The sequence below is a fragment of the Protopterus annectens genome, chromosome 14.part0 (assembly GCF_019279795.1).
Source record: "Protopterus annectens isolate FY-2018-M chromosome 14.part0, PAN1.0, whole genome shotgun sequence".
In the NCBI taxonomy this organism is placed as follows: Eukaryota; Metazoa; Chordata; order Ceratodontiformes; family Protopteridae; genus Protopterus; species Protopterus annectens.
Window position 1 is genome coordinate 430,297,805 of NC_056748.1, and position 23,440 is coordinate 430,321,244.

Consider the following 23,440-nt stretch of genomic DNA (forward strand, 5'->3'; position numbering starts at 1 on the left):
GGCTACTGGCATCTGGGGCAAGAAACACTGAGGAAAATGGCGTCGGCTGATGCTTTTATACCCGAAGACCAGCAGAGATGACGTCGGGTGGAGTGCGACATCAGCGGCCGGACCCGGACTTTGGAATCCGGCCGACTGCAGGGCTGCCTGACGACAGGACAACCCACTTGTTATGACTGCAGATGCTATCCAGTTCGGACATCTACATTTATGGTAGGTACAAAACTGTACTTTTTGTACCTACCATAAATGTAGATGTTCGAGGATCCACATTGCTGCAGTCCAATTTACCCTCCCTCCTTCCCCTCTGTGTTTAGGGGTGGTTGTGTAGGTGAGATTATTTTCTGGTACTTTTGTATATATTGTATATATTTTTGGTGCAGGTATGTTTGGAGTTTTTGGTTTTGGCCTTGTCTTTTTAGGGTCTTCTGACATCTGGGGCAAGAAAAGACTGAGGATATGACGTCGGTCATGCGCATTAGTACCCTGACGTACTGACGTCAGTCTAATGCGCCGTGACCGACATCAGCCATATACTTTGGTATTCGGGCCGACTGGACAGCGGACTACCCAGTAGTTAGGACTGCAGCAATGTGGATCCTCGAACATCTACATTTATGGTAGGTACAAAACTGTACTTTAGCATTGCAGGCCTTTCATTCGGCTCTTCCTTCCAGGACAATTGCAATTCAGTCAGACAATGTCAGTGGTGTGGTATATCAGCAAGCTAGGAGGAACCAAGTCCTACCCCCTGTGTCAAGAAGCCATGAGAATTTGGCAGTGGACGATAGCTTCCAACCACTTTTGCATATCCCGGGGAGCTCCAACGTAATTGTGAACAAACTGAGCAGATGCATCCTCCTGCCTCATGAGTGGTCCCTCAATCTCGAGGTGGCGACAAATCTTCAGCCACTGGGGCCAGCCTTGCTGCGATCTTTTTGCCTCCCTATCGAACAACAAGTGCAGCATCTATTTTGCCCTACTTCCCCCAGAGGAGGGAGTCCCCGAGGGATGCTCTAATCCTCGATTGGCCCATGGAACTTTACGCTTATCTTCCCATTCCCCTGATTCCACAATTTCTAAAGAAAGCTCTTTAGTTGAGATGCAAGGTGATCCTCATAGCTCCGTTCTGGCCTCGACAAGTCTGGTTCCCCTTCCTTCGCCCTCACCTAGTGTACCCGCCACCCTCTTCCAAATCTGATTACTCACCCCCAAGGGTTGAGCCACCCAAATCTGTCCATTTTCAAGCTGACAGCTTGGTTTCTCCACTTCCATTAGTTGCCAGGTAAGCTAATTTCTCCTCCCCTTTTCAAACATCATTCTGGCCTCATAAACCATCCACCAGAAAACTATATCAGGATAAATGGAAAAGGTTCTCCATCTGGTCTAAGGATAGCATGCTAGACCCGTATTTGGTTCCAGTAACTGTGGTGCTTCAATACTTGGCTAAGTTTTTTGATAATGGAGCCTCTGCCTCTACCGTACGAGTACACCTAGTGGCAATTTCTAATTTCCACAGTGGTATAGATGGCACCCCTCATTTCTTTAAGTCTGTGCAAGGCCTTCCTCAAGGGGACCTCTCATATCAGGCCTCCTGTCAGACAGCCCGTGGAACCTCTCTTTAGTCCTTCAGTCTATGACTCAAAAACCTGTTGATCCTGCTGTGAAGTGTGACCTAAAGTTTTTGTCTTGGGAATCTTTGTTCTTGGTTGCCATCACATCTGCCAGAAGGGTCTCGGAGCTGCAGGCATTGTGCATCAAGAGGCCCTATCTGGTCTTCCATAAAGACAGAGTATCACTTCGGACGAATCCATCCTTCCTTCCCAAAGTTGTTTCTGAATTCTCCATAAACCAGACCATTGACCTACCAGTGTTCCTCTCAAATTTTGCCAATAGAGGAGAGTACTTCCTTCACTCCCTTGACGTACACAGGCAACTGAGATTTTACCTAGACAGGGCCAAACCTATCCGTAAATCTGAATAGTTTTTCATCTCCTTTTCTGGGCCCAGAATGGGAGATGCTGTTTCCAAGGTTACATTATCAAAATGGCTAAGGGACTACGTACATTTCATCTATTCCCTCTGTAATGAACATATGCCAAAAGTTAAAGCTCACTCCACTGGCTCTATGGCAACATCTGTAACTTTCCATTCCAGGGCTTCCATTGATGACATCTGCACAGCAGCTACTTGGGCTAAGCCTCATACATTTATCAGTCATTACAAACTGGACTTGGTCTTCAGAGGGAAAGCTGCCTTCGGCTCAGTGGTACTCAGGAATGTTCTTCCATAAGGGCTGCCCATGGACCTCAAGGTAACTTGGGATTCTGTCCCAGCAGTGATGAATGGAAAGAAGATTAGCAACATCAGATAAAGAAGTTATGTCTTACCATAACGTTCCATCTGTGTTGTTCATCTTCATTCATTCATCACTTCCCTACCACTATCGCTATGCTTCTTCCGCCTGACCCTCAGCCTGTGGCCGATGTCAGCCTGGTAGAAGAATCGGGCTCCACTTCCTCGGATATTGCAGGTACCTCCACGGAACCCACACAGTCCCATGGGGAGAGCATGTCCATAGATTTTTTTCAATGCCAGGGGCACCCAGTGATATTGGTAGGTCCTTTGGATCCCTCTGGGTCCTTGCAGTTGCTTGATTCCAGATCTTCCTCCCTTCAGACGTCCGCCATGCCTCTAAAAAAGAAGGAAAAGAGGAAATCTATCTCATCTCCTACTGAAAGCATTCCTGACTGGCTGGCTTTCAGCCAAAGTTTGTTTAATACCTTTATGGCCTTACGGCCTACCACTACAGGGACTGCTAACATCCCTCCTCCTGTTCCGAGTCCAAGGACTCCGACTACAAGACCCATTCATGAGGGAAGAGGAAGATCGGTCTGATTCCTAATCTGAGGAATCACTTTCTTATACCTCTCAGCTTTCTTCTCCATTAGGGTATGGTTCCCTAGAGGAAGAATCTGTTGACCCTGACTCCCCAGCTGAGGATTTCATCTTTGGGGAAACAATTACCAAGATGAAAGATAATTTTAAATGGGAATCCTCTGAAATGATGAGATTCAAAAAAGCTATTATGACCTCATTAAGATGGATTCCTCAAGCATGTCTGCTGTTCCTCCAAGTCTGCCCGCCTTCCTGAATGTCTTCTCCTCAGCATCCTTGAACCCTCACTCACAACCCACGGCTCCATGCAGACTGTATAGACTTTATAAAGTCCCTGAAACTGCCAAGTATCTGGTTAAGTGTACTCCAGCAGACCATGCCACCATCTCCATCTCCACAGGTAAGGCATCAGAACTCTTACCCACCACCACCACCCTCTCTGCTGACAAAGACAGCAAAACCATGGAGCGTCTGGGTAAGAAAATTTACACCTCTGCTACTCTGGCCTTCAGGGCTACTAACTACCAGACACTCCTAGCTAAATATGCCTCATCTCTCCTGGATAAAGCCTCCAACGAATTGGCTAATGCATCTGATTGTGCTGCCAACGCTTCACTGTTTTCCCTTCTGGCTCTCTCATCCCAGGTTACCAGGCACTCTATAAAGCGCAGTTATGATGCTGCTGAAGCCTCAACAAGGTAAGCAGCATCAGCAACTGCCTAAGAAGAAATTCCTGACTACGCTTCCAGCCACTTCCAGATGACTTTAGGACAAAGCTGATTGATGCCCCCTGGGTAGCCCAACTTTGTTTGGTGCCAAAGTGTCCGATTTGTTTAAGTTACTACAGCAAAAGGGGAAAGAAATGGAGGATTTAAAGCACCTGCCTGTCTCCCCTATTCCAAAATTCCAAAGAAACTACCCAGCTAAAACGCAGTTTATTAAAAAAAAAAAACTTGCCCTGCTGTTCCCACAAGGCCTAGAAAACCAAGCAGAAAGCAAACTCCTCCTACTAGAGCTACCCCCACCTCTAGCCAGAGGCCACCCTTTCAAGGCAGGGCAGGTAGCATCTGAATACCTGCCAACCTTTCAACCTCCTCCTCTTCCCCTGTTGGTACGTCTCTCCCACTGTCTCCCTGTGTGAGACATCCATCACCTCAGACAAATGGGTCCTTTCACTCATTCAAAACTGGTATTATATGACCTGGCTTATGCTCCCAAAGCGAATGGGTATCCCACAACCTCCCAAACAACAGTTTCACCTATTGCAGCCAGTACTACAAACACTGCTGGCTCATAGCACCATCGAACCAGTGTCTCTAGCTGCGAAAGGAAGAGGTTTCTACTCCAGGATTTTCCTGGTCTCAAGAAAAGATGGTCCTTGGAGACCAGTTCTGGATCTCTCTTCTCAACCTCTTCCTTCAGGTTCCCACCTTCAGGATGTTGAACTTAACAACTCTTTTCCCTCTTCTGTTTCCCCAAGGGTTTATGGCCACCTTAGATATAAAGGATGCCTACCTTCACATCCCCATAAAGCCCACCCTCAGAAAATAGCTGAGGTTCTTGTTAGGTCCTTCTCACTGTCAGTTTTCTGCCTTGCCATTTGCACTTTCCACTGCACTCGGGGTTTCACCAAATGTTTGGCTCCAGTGATTGCGTTTTGCAGGACAAAGTGAATCCAGATATTCCTTTATCTGGACGACCTGCTGATACAGGCAGACAACAAGGAGACCCTCCTGCAACACACACTCCTTGCTTTTTTCCTCCTACAGTGCCTGGGATTTCAGATCAACTTCCCAAAATCCCACTTGGAACCTTCTCAAGACGTTGTCTTCGGGTGCAGAATTCGAACAGACATTATGAAAGCTTACCTGCCCCACCAAAAGGTGGAAACCTTGACAGAACACCTTATTCTGGTCCTTCAGACAACAGAATTAACAGCAAGGCAGTACCTCTGGCTCCTGGGCTACATGGCAGCCACTATCCCCATGTTACCATTAGCAGGACTCCATATGAAAACGTTGCAGTGGTACCTAAGGTCAGTCTGGACCCAACACTCCCACCCCCTGGAGGATAGGGTTTCCCTCCTGCCCTGCCTCAAACTAGAGATCCAGTAGTGGTTGAAACAAGTGATCCTCAATCCAGGTCTTCCCCTCCAACCACCCCAACCCACACAGATTATGCACACAGATGCCTCATACTTGGGCTGGGGAGCAACTCTGGGCCATTAAAAAGTGCAGGGGCTGTGGCCGGAGCCACACAAAAAAGAACACATCAGTGTTCGAGAGATGAGGGCAATTCTCCTTGCCCTTTGAGCCTTCCAACCCTATCTATACCATAGACCATTAAATATCTTTACAGACAATATCACAGTACTGTGGTATCTCAACAAACTGGGGAGGGACCAAGTCTCTACAATATTCCCAGGCAAACTCTCTCAGCAGAACCATCACAAACAACCACGAATGTATGCTGCGCAAGGATGTCTTCCTGGACCTGGTCTGCCAGTGGGGTACACCTCAAATGGGACCTGTTTGCCTCCAACATCAACAGGCAACTTCCTTGCTTCTGCACCAGGCTACCACATCCTCAGGCATTGGCAACAGATACCATTTCAATCTCTTGGAAGGGGAAGACGTTCTTCATGTTTCACTGTTGCAGTCATCACACTTGGGTTACCCTGCCAGGGGTAGCCCTCAGCCGGCCTGAATACCAGAGGCTTAGTATTTCTTTGTCAGTTGCTGTCGCTCCAGGACTGATGTCAGGTCATCAGTGGTATAAAAACAGGCAACCGATGCCATTATATTAGTCTTTCTTGCCGAGGAGCCCAAAGCAGAAGCAGTCTGCGTGAGTGCCAGTTGGCCGCTACCTAAGTTTTCATTTCCTAAACTGAAGCCGAAGTCTTCTAAAGCCAAGTACCCCGTTGAGGTTCCTTTTTTCTTGCTCTAACCAATGTCAGAAAAAGTTAACAGTTGTCTGTCCTGTGGAAAGCAAATACCACACCGAGATTTCCATTCTTACTGCGTCACCTGTTTAGGCCCAGACCACGATATCCCTCACTGCCGGTTTTGTGCTTTGTTCCATTCCTGAACTATTCATTGGGCCCTTATTGTAGCTAAATACTTTAGCTCTCGGTCTCCGTTTTCCAAAATGGCTTCAGTAAGCCATCCGACTACCGATCTTCTGAAAAAAAATGTAAGGATAAAAGACCGAGACTGACCACACAGGTCCAAAACTACCGACAACACTTCCATTAAGCTAGTCGACAGTTTGCGGGGACTCAGTGGGGTGCTTTCGCAGCCCCTGATGCTCGCATTGATGGATTCGCAGGTCGCTACCAAGACCTGTTCGGAGTCCAGTATGCCGTGAAACTCTTATTTGACTATGGAACCTGCGGATGTCTCTACCTTGGATGGGTCCGAAGCCACTGTCCAGGCACTGGTTTCTGAGGAATTTCTTCGCACTACCGATATTTGGCACAAACCGACAACTTCTTTCGCGTCTTCAGTTCTTTCTAAAACTACCGAGTTTCTAAGGCCCAGAGTATGAGCTACGCCTAAAAAACGGACGACTGAAACTCGGGCGCCTGCTTCCTTGCCACAATCACTGATGCTTAAAATGGCGGAAGACCTTATCATGCTGATTAGGGGAAGTCAGCCTTCCCCTGCTAAAAGAAAGAGACTTGTCCCCAGCAGTTTTATCTGACCAGGAGTCCGATGACTCTGAGGTTTCTGATTATGAAGAGATGCCCTTATCTGCTTATGAGGATTCAGATGCAGAGGAATCCATTCCTTCTGCCTCTTCCAGAGGATTTTTCTTTTGGTGAAACCCTGCTGAGAGAGCACTTCCATTGGGAATGCCATGATTATCCTCAGTCCAAAAAGAGACTCGGGATTTTTAGATTTACCACAGCACAGACCCTTGGCTATCCCCTCCTGTTCTGGATGTTGTGGATGATGTCTTTATGGAATCCAGTCTAACTCCTGATAGTTTACCACCTGTTTCCAGGAAACCTGACAGGTATTAGAGTCCCTGACTCACACAAATTTACTTTCAAGAATCCTACTGCTGACCCAGAGGTCATCTCCCAAGGGCCTAAAGCAATAAAAGCAACCACAGCTAAGAATCCCACCCCCTCGGACAGGGATTCTCGAGTCTTAGACAGATGGGGTAAAAAAGTATACATCTCTGCAACTCTAGCCATTAGAGCATTCAATTGTCAGTTCCACTTATTGAAATACCAGCAACATACCATGGAACTCATTAATCAAAAGTTATCTACCTTCCCTGACTGTGCAGAAAATAAAGATTTACAGGAAGTTATGCATTCTGCAAGCCAAATCAGTAAGCATACCCTGCAATATGGGTTTGACGTCCCAGTAGCATCCTGCAGGGCAGCAGTCACAGGTTCTGTACTTAGAAGGCATGCTTGGGTTAAGGAACAGATCTTGCCAGATCATGTCAAATCAAAATTATTGGACTCACCACTGAACAAAGACAATCTGTTTGGCACCAAAGCAGAAGAGGTTTTAAAAACGGAAGAAAAAGCTAAGTCTGTGCAGACAGTTAAAGACTTTTTGCAAGTTCAGCCTCCCAGGCTTCAGTAGGCATTGCCCCTCAAAACATTGGTTCTTGCCCCTCATGGCCACCTCAGACTAGACCTAGGGGAAACAGACCCCCCCCCAGACAGCAGTCTCAAGGTATGCAGAGATCTAAGCAATGGAGTACCTCCACTTCTAAACCAGGGAGTGGTAAGCCACCCCCTTACGGAAAGAATTCACAATGACTTCTCAACTCCTCCTCAGTTCTGCCCATCTGCTTGTGCCCCTAGGAGGAAAACTTGCCTCCCATGCAAAAAAACTGGGCCTCCATCACCAGCGATCGATGGGTCCTCAACATACAGTCCCTGGGGTACATATTTTATTTCCACATAATGCCAACCCCAAAGGGATTCCCAGGTCTTCCTCCAAACCAGTGGGCAGAGGCACAAATCCAAGTTCATTCCCTGCTCTCCATGAGGGCAATTCATCATGTTCCTGCAGATCAGATAGGCCAAGGTTTCTATTCCAGACTTTTTTTGGTACCCAGAAAAGAGGGCATCTGGTGCCCAATCTTAGATCTGTCTGTTCTAAACACCTTCCTGGTGGTACCAAAATTCAAAATGCTCACACTGCAGCAGCTTCTCCATATGCTGTCCAAAGATGCCTGGTTAGCCGCTCTAGACCTCAGAGGCCTAACTGCATATCCCAGTCAGAGATTCTTGCAGAACATATCTACGTTTCAGGGCAGGATCTATGCATTATCAGTTCTCTACACTTCCCTTTGACTTATCCACTGCTCCCAGAGTTTTCACAAAATGCCTGGCTCCAGCCATTGCTTTTTGCAGACAAAGAAATATTCAAATTTACCCTTACTTGGACGACTGCCTGATACAGGCAGACAGTCAGGAAAAGCTGTTACAGCACCTGACATTTGTAAAGGACCTACTAACCTCACTGGGGTACACTATCAACTAAAAGAAATCCAAACTAGTCCCCAGTCAAAAAATTGTATTTCTGGGAGCAAGCCTGGACACAGCATCCCATATGGCATTTCTGACTCCAGAAAAACAAGCCTATTTGACAGGCTACTTCTCTCATCTGGTCACCAGAACCCAGTTATCCTCAAGGAAAATCTTGCAAGCTCTAGGGTTCATGGCCTCCTGTGTTCTACTAATTCCACATGCCAGACTGCATATGAGGAAACTTCAGTGGTACTTAGAGCCTTTGGTGTCAACATTCTCAGGACATGGAAACTATTATACCTATGATACCTTGTCTAAGGACAGATTTTCTTTGGTGGGCAGCAGCATGCAACCACAACAAGGGACATACCTTTTCACAACCCCATGCCGCACAGACCCTAACCGCAGACGCATCGGACTATGCCTGGGGTGCTCACCTGGACAGCAGGTACATTCAGAGCCACTGGAGCCCAAACCAAATTCATCTGCACATAAACCAAAAAGAAATGCTAGCTGTACAGCATGCTCTGACAGCTTTCAGATCCCTGCTCTCTCCAGAGCTTCTACTAATCAAAACCGACAACACCACAGTAATGTCGTACATCAACAAGCAGGGGGGAGCCCACTGTTACCCACTCTGCAGGCTAGCCATGACCCTTTGGAACATGGCCTCAGCCATGCATATTCTCCTGCAAGCTCAATTCCTGCCAGGCAACCAAAACTCTCTGGCAGACAACTTAAGCAGAAATCTTCTAGACCCACACGAGTGGCAATTAAACCACAACACCTTCAGCCTTGTGACCCATAAATGGGTTACCCCGAAAGCCTGTTTGCTTCCCCCTACAACCACCAGCTCAGCAAATTCTGCACCAGAGAACCTCACAGCAAGGCCTGGAAAGTGGATGCCCTATCATTCCAGTGGGCAAACCTCTCAATCTATGCATTTCCCTCTCTACCTCTTCTTACCAGAGTATTACTCAAAATAAGAGAGGAAAGACTAAGGGCAAACCTGATTGCCACAGGCTGGCCACGCCAACACTGGTACTCACTACTGCGCAGTCTATCCCCGTTACCTCTGTGGCATCTCCCCCAGATTCCAACTCTCCTGACTCAGCAGGTGGCAGAGTTCTTGCTTCCACACTTGCAGATCCTGAACCTAGCAGCCTGGCTTATTCTCTGACATCTCCAGTGGCCAGCCTAAGCAAACAGGTCCTGGATGTCATATGTGAAGCCAGGCGACCCAGTACTAGAAAATCCTATGTTGACAAGTGGAAAAGGTATTGTTCCTGGATCCAGACTAAAGGAGCTGGCCTTTCATCCTGGATTACCTAGCAGAACTACTCCACAGGGGCCTATCCTTCTCTTCCATTAAAATCCATGCCTCTGCCATCTGCACATTACAGCACTGAGCCACCTTTCTTCTCACACCCTCTCATCAAACAGTTCCTGAGAGGGGCTAACAACTTAAGACCACCAAGAAGAGCCCCTACCCCTGCATGTGACCTTAACTTTGTGTTGGAAAAGCTCACCCCCCCTTGAGCCTGCAGCTTCAGCAGAGTTAAAATTCCTTTCTTGGAAAACAGCCTTGATTCTGGCCATCACTTCAGCTAGAAGAGTGTCTGAGCTACAAGCACTTATGGCTGTGGAACCTTTCATCATTTTTCATGCTGACAGGGTCTCCCTCAGGACTAACCCAACTTTCATGCCTAAAGTGGTGCCCAGTGTGACTCTCGACCAATCTTTTCATTTGCCCACCTTTTTCCGTAAACCTCAGAATAAGGGGGAAAGGATCCTGCACTCTTTAGATGTGCACAGACAGCTCAGATTCCACTTGGATAGGACTAAGCCCTTTAGGAAATCTGACCAGTAATTAGTCAGCTTTGCACCAGGGGCAGAGGGCAAAGCCATATCAAAACAAATACACTGCATCCATTTCTGTTACAAACACCATGGGAAACCACCCGCACAAGGGGTCAGAACACATTCTACTAGGGCAACTTCAACCTCTGCAGCCTTTCTCAGAGGGGTCCCTACCAGGGACATCCTGGAAGCTGCAACATGGAGTTCTGTTCATATCTTCACCAAGCATTAACACCTGCCTATCTTTTCAAAATCTAGGGCAGGTTTTGCAGTCGCAGTCCTGCAGGGCATACTAGCCAGCCCCAACTCTGAGTGCCTCCACCCATTCCTCAGTTTTGGGAATCAACCCAAGTGTGATGACTGCAACAGTGAAACACGAAGAACATAGTACAGTTGTGTACACTTACCATAAATGTAGATGTTCGAGTGTATTCACCTGGTTTCCTACCCCCCAGCCCCCTTGTCTCTCTCTCTCTCTCTCTCTCTCTCTTTTCCTCACCCTTACAGGGCTAGCGGTATTTACTTTCTACTGGTGGTGTTACTCCACCATAACTTAGCTCCCAATTGGGGTTTCCTGACATTGGGGGTTCCTGACATTTGGGGCAAGAAAAACTGATGTAATGGTTCGGCTGCCTGTTTTTATACCACTGATGACCCGACGTCAGTCCTGGAGTGACAGCAACAGACACAGAAATACTAAGCCTCTGGTATTCGGGCCGACTGAGGGCTACCCCTGGCAGGATAACCCAAGTGTGATGACTGCAACAGTGAATACACTCGAACATCTACATTTATAGTAAGTGTACACAACTGCACTTTTCTCTCTGCATCCCCCCTTCCCACTCGTACTAAAGGTCCTGCTGAAGATCCAGAAGAACAGACCAAAAATCTTGTTGGTGACTCCCTACTGCCCAAGGCAGCATTGGGTCCCCCTACTACAACTATCCAAGGGCAATCACAAGCTACCCCTCAGAGTGGACCTTCTCACACAATTCAAGGGATCCCAAATCCACCCACAGTTGTAGTTACTACACCTCACCCTGCGGTTGATAAGATTCTGATCCCCTTCAGATGCCTTTACAATGAGGACGTGCTCACTGTCCTGCAGGAGGCCAGGAAACTGAATACAAAAAAAAAAAAATCTTACCTTTCATTTTGGAAGAGATTTTCTATATGATGTATCAAAAGACAGTTAGACCTGCTTGCAAGTGAAACTCCTGTACTTCTGTCTTACCTTTGTGAACTACTACAGACAGGATTGGCCTATTCTTCCATTAAAGCACTTGTCTGCTATTTCAGCTCCTTGGCATCCAGACTACCAGCGAAGTTATTTCTTAAAGGAGTCCTTCACCTGAGGCTCCCCAGGAAGACATCTCCACCCCCATGGGACCTTAATTACGTTTTGGAAAAGCTTGCGCTCCCTCCATTTGAGCCAGCAGACAAAGCTTCCTTAAAACTTTGTACATGGAAAACTGTGCTTCTCGTGGTCCTGACCTCAGCTAGAAGAGTCTCAGAACTGCAAGCCCTCATGGCTATTCCACCTTTCCTGGTATTCCACACTGATAGGGTTATTCTTAGAACTAACCCTTCCTTCATGCCCAAGGTGGTGAATGATCTTTTCAAGCCATCCACCTACCAACCTTCTTCTCTAATCCACATGGGACAGTGAGAGTACTTCACTCCCTGGATGTGCACAAAAAGCTCAGATTTTATTTGCATAAAACCAAGTCCATTAGACAGGCTGATCAACTCTGTCTCCTTCCACCCCAAAGCCCTAGAAAAGGCAGTAGCTAAACAAACTATCTCAACCTGGATTTCCAAAGCCATCACCTTCTGCTACATAATACCATTGGAAATCCCTGCAAGGTACTGTTAAAGCACACTCCACTAGGGCTGTGGCCTCCTCTGGAGCGTTTTTCAGGGGTTTGGATACCGCTACCATTCTTGAAGCACCCACTTAGTCATCAGTGCACACCTTCACCAAACACTACAAGTCAGACCATATTTCCATAGCCAGGGCGGGTTTTGCCTAGGCTATCCTTCATGGATTCCTGGAGACTGCCTTTAATCCACCACCCCCTACTTCACTGTGAGCTTTAGCACTCACCCATATGTTGAATACTGCAACATGGTGATAGAAGAACATAGAAAAGTTGTGTAAAATCTTACATAACCATAGATGTCTTTCTCTTCCATGTTGCAGTATTCCTTCCCTCCCTCCTGTTATGCTGCATTTCCCTTTCTGGGTGGTACAGGACTGGCATTGCCCTTAATAGGACTGGTTCCTACTGGGGCTTACAGTTCTGAGGGATAGTGTTTGCAGACGTCACTTTTATGGCCCACGCTCCACTAGCCACATCAGACATCCCACGCACTATACAGTGACTGAAAACTTTTATATACTGGCAGGATGTTTGGGTAGCAAGAGGAGTAAACCCATATGTTGAATACTGCAGCATAGAAGAGAAAGGATATCTATGGTTATAGTAAGATTTTGCACAACTTTTCTATCCCCTCGTATCCATACTCCACCTTTACTCTTGGACCCTGTCTCATCCACATTGCCTTCACTGTTCCTTTATGTCACTTAGACAACAGTCCAGGCCTTCATCTATGGTTTCCTGTCTTCGATCCCTGAATCAGATGTAGATAGGATGACGAGGAAGATGTTAGTGTTTCATTGTTGCAGTTATCACACTTGGGTTATCTGCTTGCAGGTAGCCCTCAGTCGGCCCGAATACCAGAGTCTTGGGATTTCTGCGTCAGATGCTGTCACTTCTTCCATGACGTCAGGGGTATAAAACATGCAGCCAATGCCATTACATCAGCTTTTCTTGCCGAGTGGAGCCCGAAGCCGAAGCAGTTCGCAAATGCCGGTCAGCCGCTACCTGAAATTTTTGTTGTTTGAGTTTCAGACCTGACGTCTTCTAAAGCTAAGTACCCTGTTGGGGATCCTTTTTTCTTGCTCTAACCGATGTCAGAAAAAATTAATAATTGTCTTGCTTGTGGAAAGCAAATACCTCACAGAGATTTTCATTCTTACTGCGTCACCTGTTTAGGTCCAGACCATGACATTCCTCGCTGTCTGTTTTGTGCCCTGTTCAACGCCCGAGATATTCGTCGGGCTATCTTTGTCACTAAATTCTTTCACTCTTGTTCTCTGTATTCCAAAATGGCTTCGATAAGCCATCAGACTACCAGTCTTCCGAAAAAAACTTAAGGATAAAGACAGAGACAGACCGCATAGGTCCAAAACTGCCGACGATGCTTCCGTTAAGCTAGTCGCCAGTCCGCCGGTACTCAGTGAGGCACTTTCACAGCCCCTGATACCCACTTCTACAGATTCGCAGGCCTCTACTGAGACCCATTTGGAGATGCTTCAACTATGGAACCTGCGAATGTCTCTGCCTTGTATGGGTCCGGAGCTGCTGTGCAGGCACTGGCTTCTGAGGCTGTATAAAGACCTTACGATGTTCATATTAAACCGACTACTTAGTTTCAGACTAAAACTACCGAATTTCTCAGGCCCAGAGTTCGCACTACGCCTAGGAAACAGACGACCAAAGCGTATTCACGAGCTCCCATGCCACAGAAACAAATGCTTAGAATGGCTGAAGACCTTATTACTTTAATTAGGGGAAGCCAACCTTCCCCCTCTAAAAGACAAATAATTGATTTTCCTTCTGATTCTTTAGATCATGAGTCCGATGACTCTGACCCCTCAGATTACCAGGACATACCCTTATCTACCTATGAGGATTCTGATGCAGAGGATTCCATTCCCTCTGCCTCCTCCCAGAGGATTTTTTTCAGTGAAACCCTGCATACCCTCAGAGAGCATTTCCGCTGGGAGTGCCAGGACTACCCATAGTCCACAAAGAGACTCAGGGGATTTTTAAACTTGCCTCAGCACAAACCTCTAGCTATCCCCCCTGTCCTGGATGTGTAGATGATGTCTTTATGGAATCCAGTCTTACCCCCTGATACTTTACCAGCTCCTAGAAAGCCTGACAGGTACTACAGAGTACCTGACTCTCTCAAATTTCTCTTTAAAAATCCCACTGCAGATCCAGAGACCGTTTCCCGGGGACCTAAAGGTATTAAGGGTACTACAACCAAAAACCCTACCCATTCGGACAGGGATTCTAGGGCTTTAGGCAGATGGGGTAAGACGGTATATACCTCTGCAACTCTTGCCATTAGAGCTTTAAATTGCCAGTTTCACATGTTGAAGTACCAGCAGCATATTATGGAACTAATTAAACAAACAATGTTGTTGATTCCTGATTGTGCAGAAAATAAAGATTTACAAGAGTTAATGCATTCTGCAAACCAAGTTGGTAAACATACTTTGCAGTGTGATTTTGATGCCTTAGAAGCATCTTGCAGGGCTGCTGTCACTGGGTCTGTTCTGAGAAGGCATGCTTGACTGAAAGAACAAATCTTGCCAGGCCATGTCAAAGCAAAATTACTAGATGCTCCATTAAACCAAGAATGTTTGTTTGGCACAAAAGCAGAAGTTGTTCTTAAAAAGATGGTGAAAAAAGCTAAATCTATGCAAACTGTTAAAGATTTCTTAGAGGTACAGCCACCTAGATTCAGTAGGCATTGGCCTTCTAAAAACTGGTCCTTTTCAGTCCCTCCCAGAACGTCTCAGTCCAAACCCCGGGGCAACAGACCACAAAGACTGCAGTCTCAAGGTATGCACAGATCTAAACAATGGAATGCTTCCACCCCAAAAACAGGGAGTGGTAAGCCACCCACATATAGAAAAAGTTCACAGTGATTTCTCCTTCACCCTTCCCAGCCATGCCCAAGTACTTGCACCCCTAGGAGGAAAACTGGCCCTGCATGCAAAAAAGTGGGAGTACATTTCCTAGAACCGCTGGGTCTTGAACATTGTATCCCAGGGATACAGATTCTACTTCCACTCACTGCCAACCCCAAGCGGGTTGCCAGATCTTCCTCCAAATTCCAAAACCCAGCTATCTGCAAGAAAAATACTGCAAGCCCTAGGGTTCATGGCCTCATGCATTCTCCTAATTCCATATGCAAGACTGCATATGAGGAAACTTCAGTGGTACTGAAAAAGTCTCTGGTGTCAACTTTCTCAGGACCTGGAAACAGTTATTCCTTTCATTCCTTGCCTAAGGACAGAGTTCCTTTGGTAGGCAGAGGCTTGCAACCACAACAAGGGACTCCCTTTCACTCAACCCCTCGCCGCCCAAACCCTGACAGCAGACGCATCAAACTATTCATGGGGGCTCACATGGCAGGCAAATTCATTCAAGGCAAATGGAGCCCGGGACAAATTCACCCGCATATCAATCAAAAAGAAATGTTAGCTGTACAGAAAGCACTGACAGCCTTCAAATAACTTATCCTTCCAGGACAACTCTTGATAAAGACGGACAGTACCACAGTTATGTGGTACATAAACAAGAAGGGGGGAACTCATTCCTACCCACTCTACAGGTTAGCCATGGCTCTGTGGAACACAGCCTTGAGCAATCAAGTGCAGCTGCAAGCTGAATTCCTGCCAGGAAAACAAAATTCACTGGCAGTCGATTTAGGCAGAAATCTACTGGACCCACACGAGTGGAAACTGGATCCCAGCTTATTCAAACTTCTAATCCACAGGTGGGGTACACCAGAGGTGGACCTCTTTGCTTCCCCCCAAAACCATAAATTGAGCAAATTTAGCACCAGAACTCCTCGCAGCCAAACATGGAAAGTGGATGCCCTATCCTTAACATGGGAACATTTCTCAATTTATGCCTTTCCCCCTCTGCCTTTCCTCTCAAAAGTACTACTCAAGATAAAACAGGACAGGCCAAGGATAATCCTTATTGCACCAGACTGGCCACGTCAGCACTGGTACCCACTCCTACGCAGTCTGACAGCAGTGCTACCCTGGCACCTACATCAGATCCCCTCTCTGCTGTCCTAGCAGTAGGGACAAATTTTGCATCCTCAGCTGCAAACCCTGATCCTTGCAGCCTGGCTTATTCCCCTGAGTAATTCACCAGCAAACCTCAGCAGACAGGTGCAGGATGTCATCCGTGAGGCCAGGAGGCCTAGTACTCTGAAATCCTATTCAGAAAAGTGGAAAATATACTGTTCTTGGAGCCAGACTCAAGGAAAGGACACAACCGTGCCCTCCTTACCTCAAATCCTAGATTATCTAGCAGAGCTGCTCCTCAAAGGCTAATCCTTGTCATCAATTAAGTTTCATGCCTCTGCCATCTCAGCTCATTACAATACTGAGCCACCCCTCTTCTCTTACCCTCTGATCAAACAATTCTTGAGTGGTGCTAACAATTTAAGACCCCTGCGGAGAGCTCCCACTCCTGGCTGGGACCTTACCTTTGTAGTAGTGAAGCTCACGCTTCCCCCTTTTGAGCCTGCTGTTACAGCAGAGTTGAAATTCCTCTCTTGGAAAACCGCCATACTTCTAGCCATCACTTCAGCAAGAAGAGTGTCCAAGTTCCAGGCTTTTATGGCTGTGGAACCCTTCATTGTCTTCCATGTGTACAGGGTTTCCCCTTAAGACTAACCCATCATTTATGCTCAAGGTGGTATCCAGTGTGGTTTTAAACCAATCGATCCATTTACCAACCTTTTTTTCTAATCCTCAGAATAAAGGGGAAAGGGTACTGCATTCCTTGGATGTAAACAGACAGCTCAGGTTCTACCTTGACAGTACTAAGACTTTCAGAAAAACTGACCAGCTGCTAGTCAGCTCTGCTACAGGGGCAGAGGGCAAGGCCATTTCAAAGCAAACCATTTCCAAATGGCTAGCACACTGCATCCATTTCTGCTACAAACACCATGGAAAACCTGTCCTACAGGGGATCAAAACTCATTCCACTAGGGCTACCTCAACTGCTACAGCATTTCCCAGGGGAGTCCCTACCAAGGACATCCTGGAAGCTGCAACCTAGAGTTCTGTACACACCTTCACCAAGCATTACGACTTACCTGTCTTTTCTAAATCCAGAGTTGGATTTGCCACAGCAGTCTTACAAGGCCTGCTAGCTAGCCCTAATACTTCTTGACTGCCTCCACCCTTCCTCAGCTTTGGGAATCAACCCAAGTGTGATAACTGCAACAGTGAAACACGAAGAACATAGTACAGTTGTGTACACTTACCATAAATGTAGATATTCCAATGTATTCATTGTTGCAGTCCTGGTTGCCTTCCCTCCAGCCCCCTGACTTCTCTATGCTTTCTACCTTTACTCTTTTTGGCCATATTTTATGGCTGTGGTATTTACTTTTTACTGGAGGTGTTCCACACCATGAAATTCTTTCCTATTTTGGGGGCTCCTGTCATCTGGAGCAAGAAAAACTAATGTAATGGCATCGGCTGCATGTTTTATACCCATGACAACCTGACGTCATGGAAGAGGCGACAGCATCCAACACAGAAATCCCAAGTCTTTGGTATTTGGGCTGACTGAGGGCTACCCGCAGGCAGATAACCCAAGTGTGATGACTGCAACAGTGAATACACTCGAACATCTACATATATGGTAAGTGTACACAACTGTACTTTTCAGGGCAGGATCTTTGCACTTCAGTTCTCAGCAGTTCCCTTTGGCTTATCTACTGCTTCCAGAGTTTTCTCAAACTGTCTGGCTCCGGCCATTGTCTTTTGCAGACAAATGAATATCCAAATTTACCCATATTTAGATGACTGCCTAATTCAGGCAGACCGTCAGGAAAAGCTGCTCAAACACCTGGCCTTTGTAAAGTCCCTACTGACCTTCCTAGGGTACACTGTCAATGAAAAGAAATCCATACTAGTACCCACCCAAATGATCATATTCCTGGGAACAAGCCTGAACACAGCATCCCAGATGGCATTCCTTACACCAGAAAAGCAAACTTACCTGACAGCCTACTTCTCTCAACTAGCCACCAGACCCCAGTTATCTGCAAGGAAAATCCTGCAAGCTCTGGGGTTCATGGCATCTTGCATTCTACTCATTCCATATGCCAGACTGCATATGAGGAAACATCAGTGGTACCTAAAAAGCCTTTGGTGTCAACACTCTCAAGACCTGGAACTCTTATACCCATGATACCTTGCCTCAGGAAAGATTTTCTTTGGTGGGCAGCAGCATGCTCCCACAACAAGGACTACCTTTCTCACCACCCCCCACTGCCCAGACCCTTACAACAGATGCATCAGACTATGCTTGGGTTGCACACCTGAACAGCAGGTGCATAAAGGGCCAATGGAGCCCACAGGAAATCCATCTGCACATCAACCAAAAAGAGATGTTAGCTGTCCAGCACACATTGACAGCTTTCAGGCCCCTTCTCTCCCCAGGAGCTCTCCTGATCAAAACAGACAACACCACTGTGATATGGTATATCAACAACCAGGGAGGGACTCACTCCTACCCTCTGTGGAAGCTGGCCCTGACCCTTTGGCACACAGCCTCTGCCATTCAACTACACCTGTTAGCACAGTTCCTGCCAGGTTTTCTAAACTCTCTGGTAGATCACTTAAGCAGAAATCTTCTGGACCCACACGAGTGGCAGCTAGACAGAAGAACCTTCACCATAATAACTCAGAAATGGGGCACCCGAAGGTCAACCTCTTTGCCTCCCACACCAGCCATCAGCTCAGCAAGGTTTGCACCAAGGAGCATCACTGCATGGCTTGGAAAGTGGATGCCCTGTCCTTCCCCTGGGTTAGTCTATCTGTCTATTCCTTTCCTCCACTACCTCTCATTACCAGGGTAATGCTCAAAATAAGGGAGGAAAAAACAAGGACAATTCTTATTGCTCCAGACTGGCCTCGCCAGCACTGGTACCCACTGCTTCGCAGCCTGTCCTCACTGCCACCATAGCATCTCACTCAGACCCCATCCCTCCTGACGCAGAGAGAAGGAGAATTCATGCATCCCCAATTGCAGACCCTCATTTTGACAGCTTGGCTTATTCCCTATCCACTGATCAATCAGCCAACCTCAGTAAACAGGTTTTAGATGTTATATGTGAAGCCAGACGCCCTAGCACTAGAAAGTCTTATGTTGACTAATGGAAATGGTTCTGCACCTGGATTCAGGCTAAGGGAGCTGATGTGACACAACCCTCCCTCCCTCTCATCCTGGATTACCTAGCTGACCTGCAACAAAGTGGTCTCTCTTTTTCCTCTATTAAAATTCATGCCTCTGCTATCTCTGCTCATTTGACAGCCACTTTTCTCACACTCTCTGATCAAATAATTCCTAAGAATGGCTAGCAACTTGAGGCCACCCAGAAGAGCACCTACCCCAGCTTGGGAACTTAACTTTGTTGGAAAAGCTCACCCTGTTCCCCTTAAAACCAGCATCTTCAGCAGAGTTAACATTTTTCTCCTGGAAGACAGCATTTCTTCTGGCCATCACTTCAGCCAGAAGGGTCTCCAAGCTACAAGCACTCATGGCTGTGGAGCCCTTCATCATCTTCCATGCTGACAGGGTTTCCCTCAGGACTAACCCATCCTTCATTCCCAAAGTGGTGTCCAATGTGGCTCTCAACCAATCCATTCATTTGCCCACCTTTTTCCCTAACCCACAGAACAAGGGAAAAGGGTCCTGCACTCTCTAGATTTTCACAGACAGCTCAGATTCTATCTAGACAGGACTAAATCATTCAGAAAGTCTGATCAATCGCTGATTAGCTTTGCTGCAGGGGCCGAGGGCAAAGCCATCTCCAAACAAACAATTTCTAAATGGATAGCACATTGCATCCATTTCTATTACAAGCAACATGGAAAGCCTCCCCCTAAGGGGCTCAGGACTCACTCTACCAGAGCAGTCTCCACCTCTGCAGCTTTCCTCAGGGGAGTCCCCACCTGGGACATTGTGGAGGCTGCCACCAGGACATATGTTGACAGTTTCACCAAACATTACCACCTGCTTATCTTCACCAAATCCAGGGCAGGCTTCACCACTGCAATCTTTCAGGACATCTTAGCCAGCCCCTAGTCTCCTTGACTGCCTCCACCCTTTCCTCAGCTTTGGGAATCAACCCAAACGTGATGACTGCAACAGTGAAACATGAAGAACATAGTATAGTTGTTTACACTTACCATAAATGTAGATATTCGAGTGTATTAACTGCTGCAGTCCTGTTTTCTCTCCCTCCATCCCCCTCTTCTCTCTCTCTCCTTTCAAGGAACATTTTGGTATTTACTTTCTACTGGTGGAGTTCTTCCACCATAACTTGGCTCCCACTTGGGGGCTCCTGACAGGGCAAGAAAAACTGATGTAATGGCGTCGGCTGCCTTACTTTATACTACTGATGACCTGGCGTCAGTCCTGAAGCGACGGCAACTGACGCAGAAATACTGTGCCTCTGGTATTCTTGCCGGCTGAGTGCTACTATGGCAGGGGTAACCCAAATGTGATGACTGCAACAGTGAATACACTCGAACATCTACATTTATGGTAAGTGTACACAACTGTACTTTATACTCTCAGCTGGGGAGATTAAGGCAGGCTTATGGGGAATAATGACCACCACTGGGTGGCAAATTGCCCTTTTGGTTATCAAATGCGCTGTCCTGTAGGTCTTGTGGAGAGGTATGATCTGTTGGCCAAAGGTGAGATCATCATTGGTCAACTTTCCCAGAATCTTGAGACTTGTCTACTTTTGGTAGGTGACATTTGATGAACTAGTAAAATGAGCTCACTTTCTTATCAGAGGACACAATAGTGTACTCCTCCCACCACTATCTGACATCAGCTTTGTCTGAAAGGCCCTGCTTTATTCTTTGTCTTCTGTAGCTGAGATTTGTTTGACTTTCTTTTCAAGTATGAGGGCCAGCTTAAGCAGGGAGTATCTTTTGTGCAAGATTGGAAATGTGCAGTGTGATAAAGCAATCTCCTGATTTTTATGTAGACATATAATGTGGGTTTCCTCTGGGTGCTCCGGTTTCCTCCCACATTCCAAAAACATGCAGTAGGTGGATTGGGCACACTCTATGTTGGCCGTAGATGAGTGTGTGCAGGTGTGAGTGGTGTGAATGAGCTACAGAGGCAGGGTTGGCCATCTGGTGGTATAAACCTTTGCTTGAGATGGTTGTAATTGGGGAAGTGACACCCTGACCCCATGTGCAAAATGTGAAAAAGGGTTGAGGAAAGATGGATGTATATAAACGTAGATGTAGAGAGAATATAAATGTATAAATTTAGAAATATATAGATATTGATAGATGTACATGGGTATAGACAGATGGATATATATTTAGATTGTGTCCTGTCCTACCCCTAGGTTGATTACTGCTTGAGACTGTTCTGCTGGCAAACTAGTGATGCATTTCCAAAGCTTTCCTACAGGACTGTAATACTCAGTCTCCACCAAGAGCTGTTTTCAGAGTGAATAATTCTACTACTACCCCAAAAGAAAATTAGACACCGATTGCTGTTCATAAATGCTAGGCAGTGTTTGCAAACACATTTGTAAGTGTTGTATAGTATAGCCCTTTATATAGGGAAGAAGCATCTTTTTAGGATGAGGCCAGACTGTTTGAAATTGCTGGCAGGCTTGGTAAGCCATATATTGTTAGCTCATACATCTGAAAAAGAAAGCGATATAGAAGGAAAAAATTGTCAGTCATGTGCTTTTGTTACCTAACATTTGCAGCATCTGAGAGTTGGCCACTTAGTATAACCTGTTGCGGCCTTCACATTAACCAGTTGTGATTTGGTTGTGTTCTGTATCAGTGGACTTTGAACTTCTTGAATTTATTGATAAGCCTATCATGGTGCTTATTGAAAAGAGAGGAAGTGCCCTTCATAGCCGTGCTGTTTCAGGTCAAGAAATAGCAGATTGTCAACCCTGTGTGTAGTGTCTGTCATGACTTACCTGAGTTACTTTGCACAGAATGTTAGATTGGTGTATCTAAAACTGTTGCGATCCAGCACTGGGCCTCATCCTGTTATGAACTATCACTCCTGCCACCTGGTACTATAGATTGTGAATGACACCCTTGAAGAGTAAGAGGTGTTCATCATGATGTAATGCTGGCTTATGTCTTAAAGTGCAGAAGAAACTAAGTGCTGTTGAAATTTTCTTGATGACAGTAGAACCATGAAGCTAATGGGCTGTTTTTGAAAGACCAGTTTTTGATGCAGCTGTCGAAGGTATTCTTTCACCTTATGTTACCCGTTTTCTACTTTATGGTAATAGTGTGCTTTTTTTTTTCCCCCTACAGACCTCCAGTTTCACAACCATATATGTCAACAACGTCCCAGCCTGTGAATCAGTTACCTGCCCACCAGCAATATGGTCCACCAGCAACAACTAGTTCGCAACAGCTAACTAACCAGATGTCTGGATTGCAAATTACGGGTCCCCCCACAACTACAGGCCCTCTTCCACCAGGACAAGGTTTTGGTATGTAAACTTGATGATCGCCTTTGAATGTTAGATTATAATTTTTTTATGACACTGGAGTTTTCTGTGCGTGTGTCTGTGTGTGTCTGTGTGTGTCTGTGTGTGTCTGTGTGTGTCTGTGTGTGTCTGTGTGTGTCTGTGTGTGTCTGTGTGTGTCTGTGTGTGTCTGTGTGTGTCTGTGTGTGTCTGTGTGTGTCTGTGTGTGTGTGTCTGTGTGTGGAATAGATCGAAATACCATAATGCAAAAATTTATAAACCATAGACGAAAAAGACATCTAATGAACATCAACAAAACTTAATGCCAAAACTCAAAACACTTAATGGGTGTGTCTGGAAGCACTGGGAGGTCTTGAATGGAGATTGCACTGCAGTTAGCAAAACAGCTTCTTCATTTAAACACATCATGTAAGGGGGGAACATTTTTCAGTTTTATATGAATTTGAATGGAGTTCGTGGTACAGTGAAGATCAGGAAATTTACCCTTTTCCCATAGTGTAATCTCTGAGTTGGTATGTATAATTTTCAGGGGATGTGAGGGGTGGACAGGGGCTTGCCCCCCCCCCCCCTGCAAAAATGCTGAAAAGTTTGTATTTTTTTCAAATCATGTTTAAATATAGAGGTTGTTTTTATGATTTCAGCTTGATCTCCGAGTGCTTCATACATTTATATCTCCATACATTATATCTTCATACATTTATATCCGTTTACAAATTGGGAACTTTGCACATCCTTTGCCTCTACAATTTTCAGGAATGTCCTTCATTGAATACCCCCCCAGGTCTC

General features: G+C 46.2%; 1 protein-coding gene across 1 annotated transcript in view; it reads left to right on the plus strand.

Moving 5' to 3' along the window:
• SEC24C (SEC24 homolog C, COPII coat complex component) overlaps positions 1 to 23,440 on the plus strand; it is a 2,546,747-nt gene that overhangs the window by 224,096 nt on the left and 2,299,211 nt on the right. Inside the window, exon 4 of the mRNA XM_044055565.1 lies at positions 22,476 to 22,657. Coding sequence (XP_043911500.1) covers positions 22,476 to 22,657 — 182 coding nt within the window. The remainder of the gene's footprint in view (positions 1 to 22,475; positions 22,658 to 23,440) is intronic.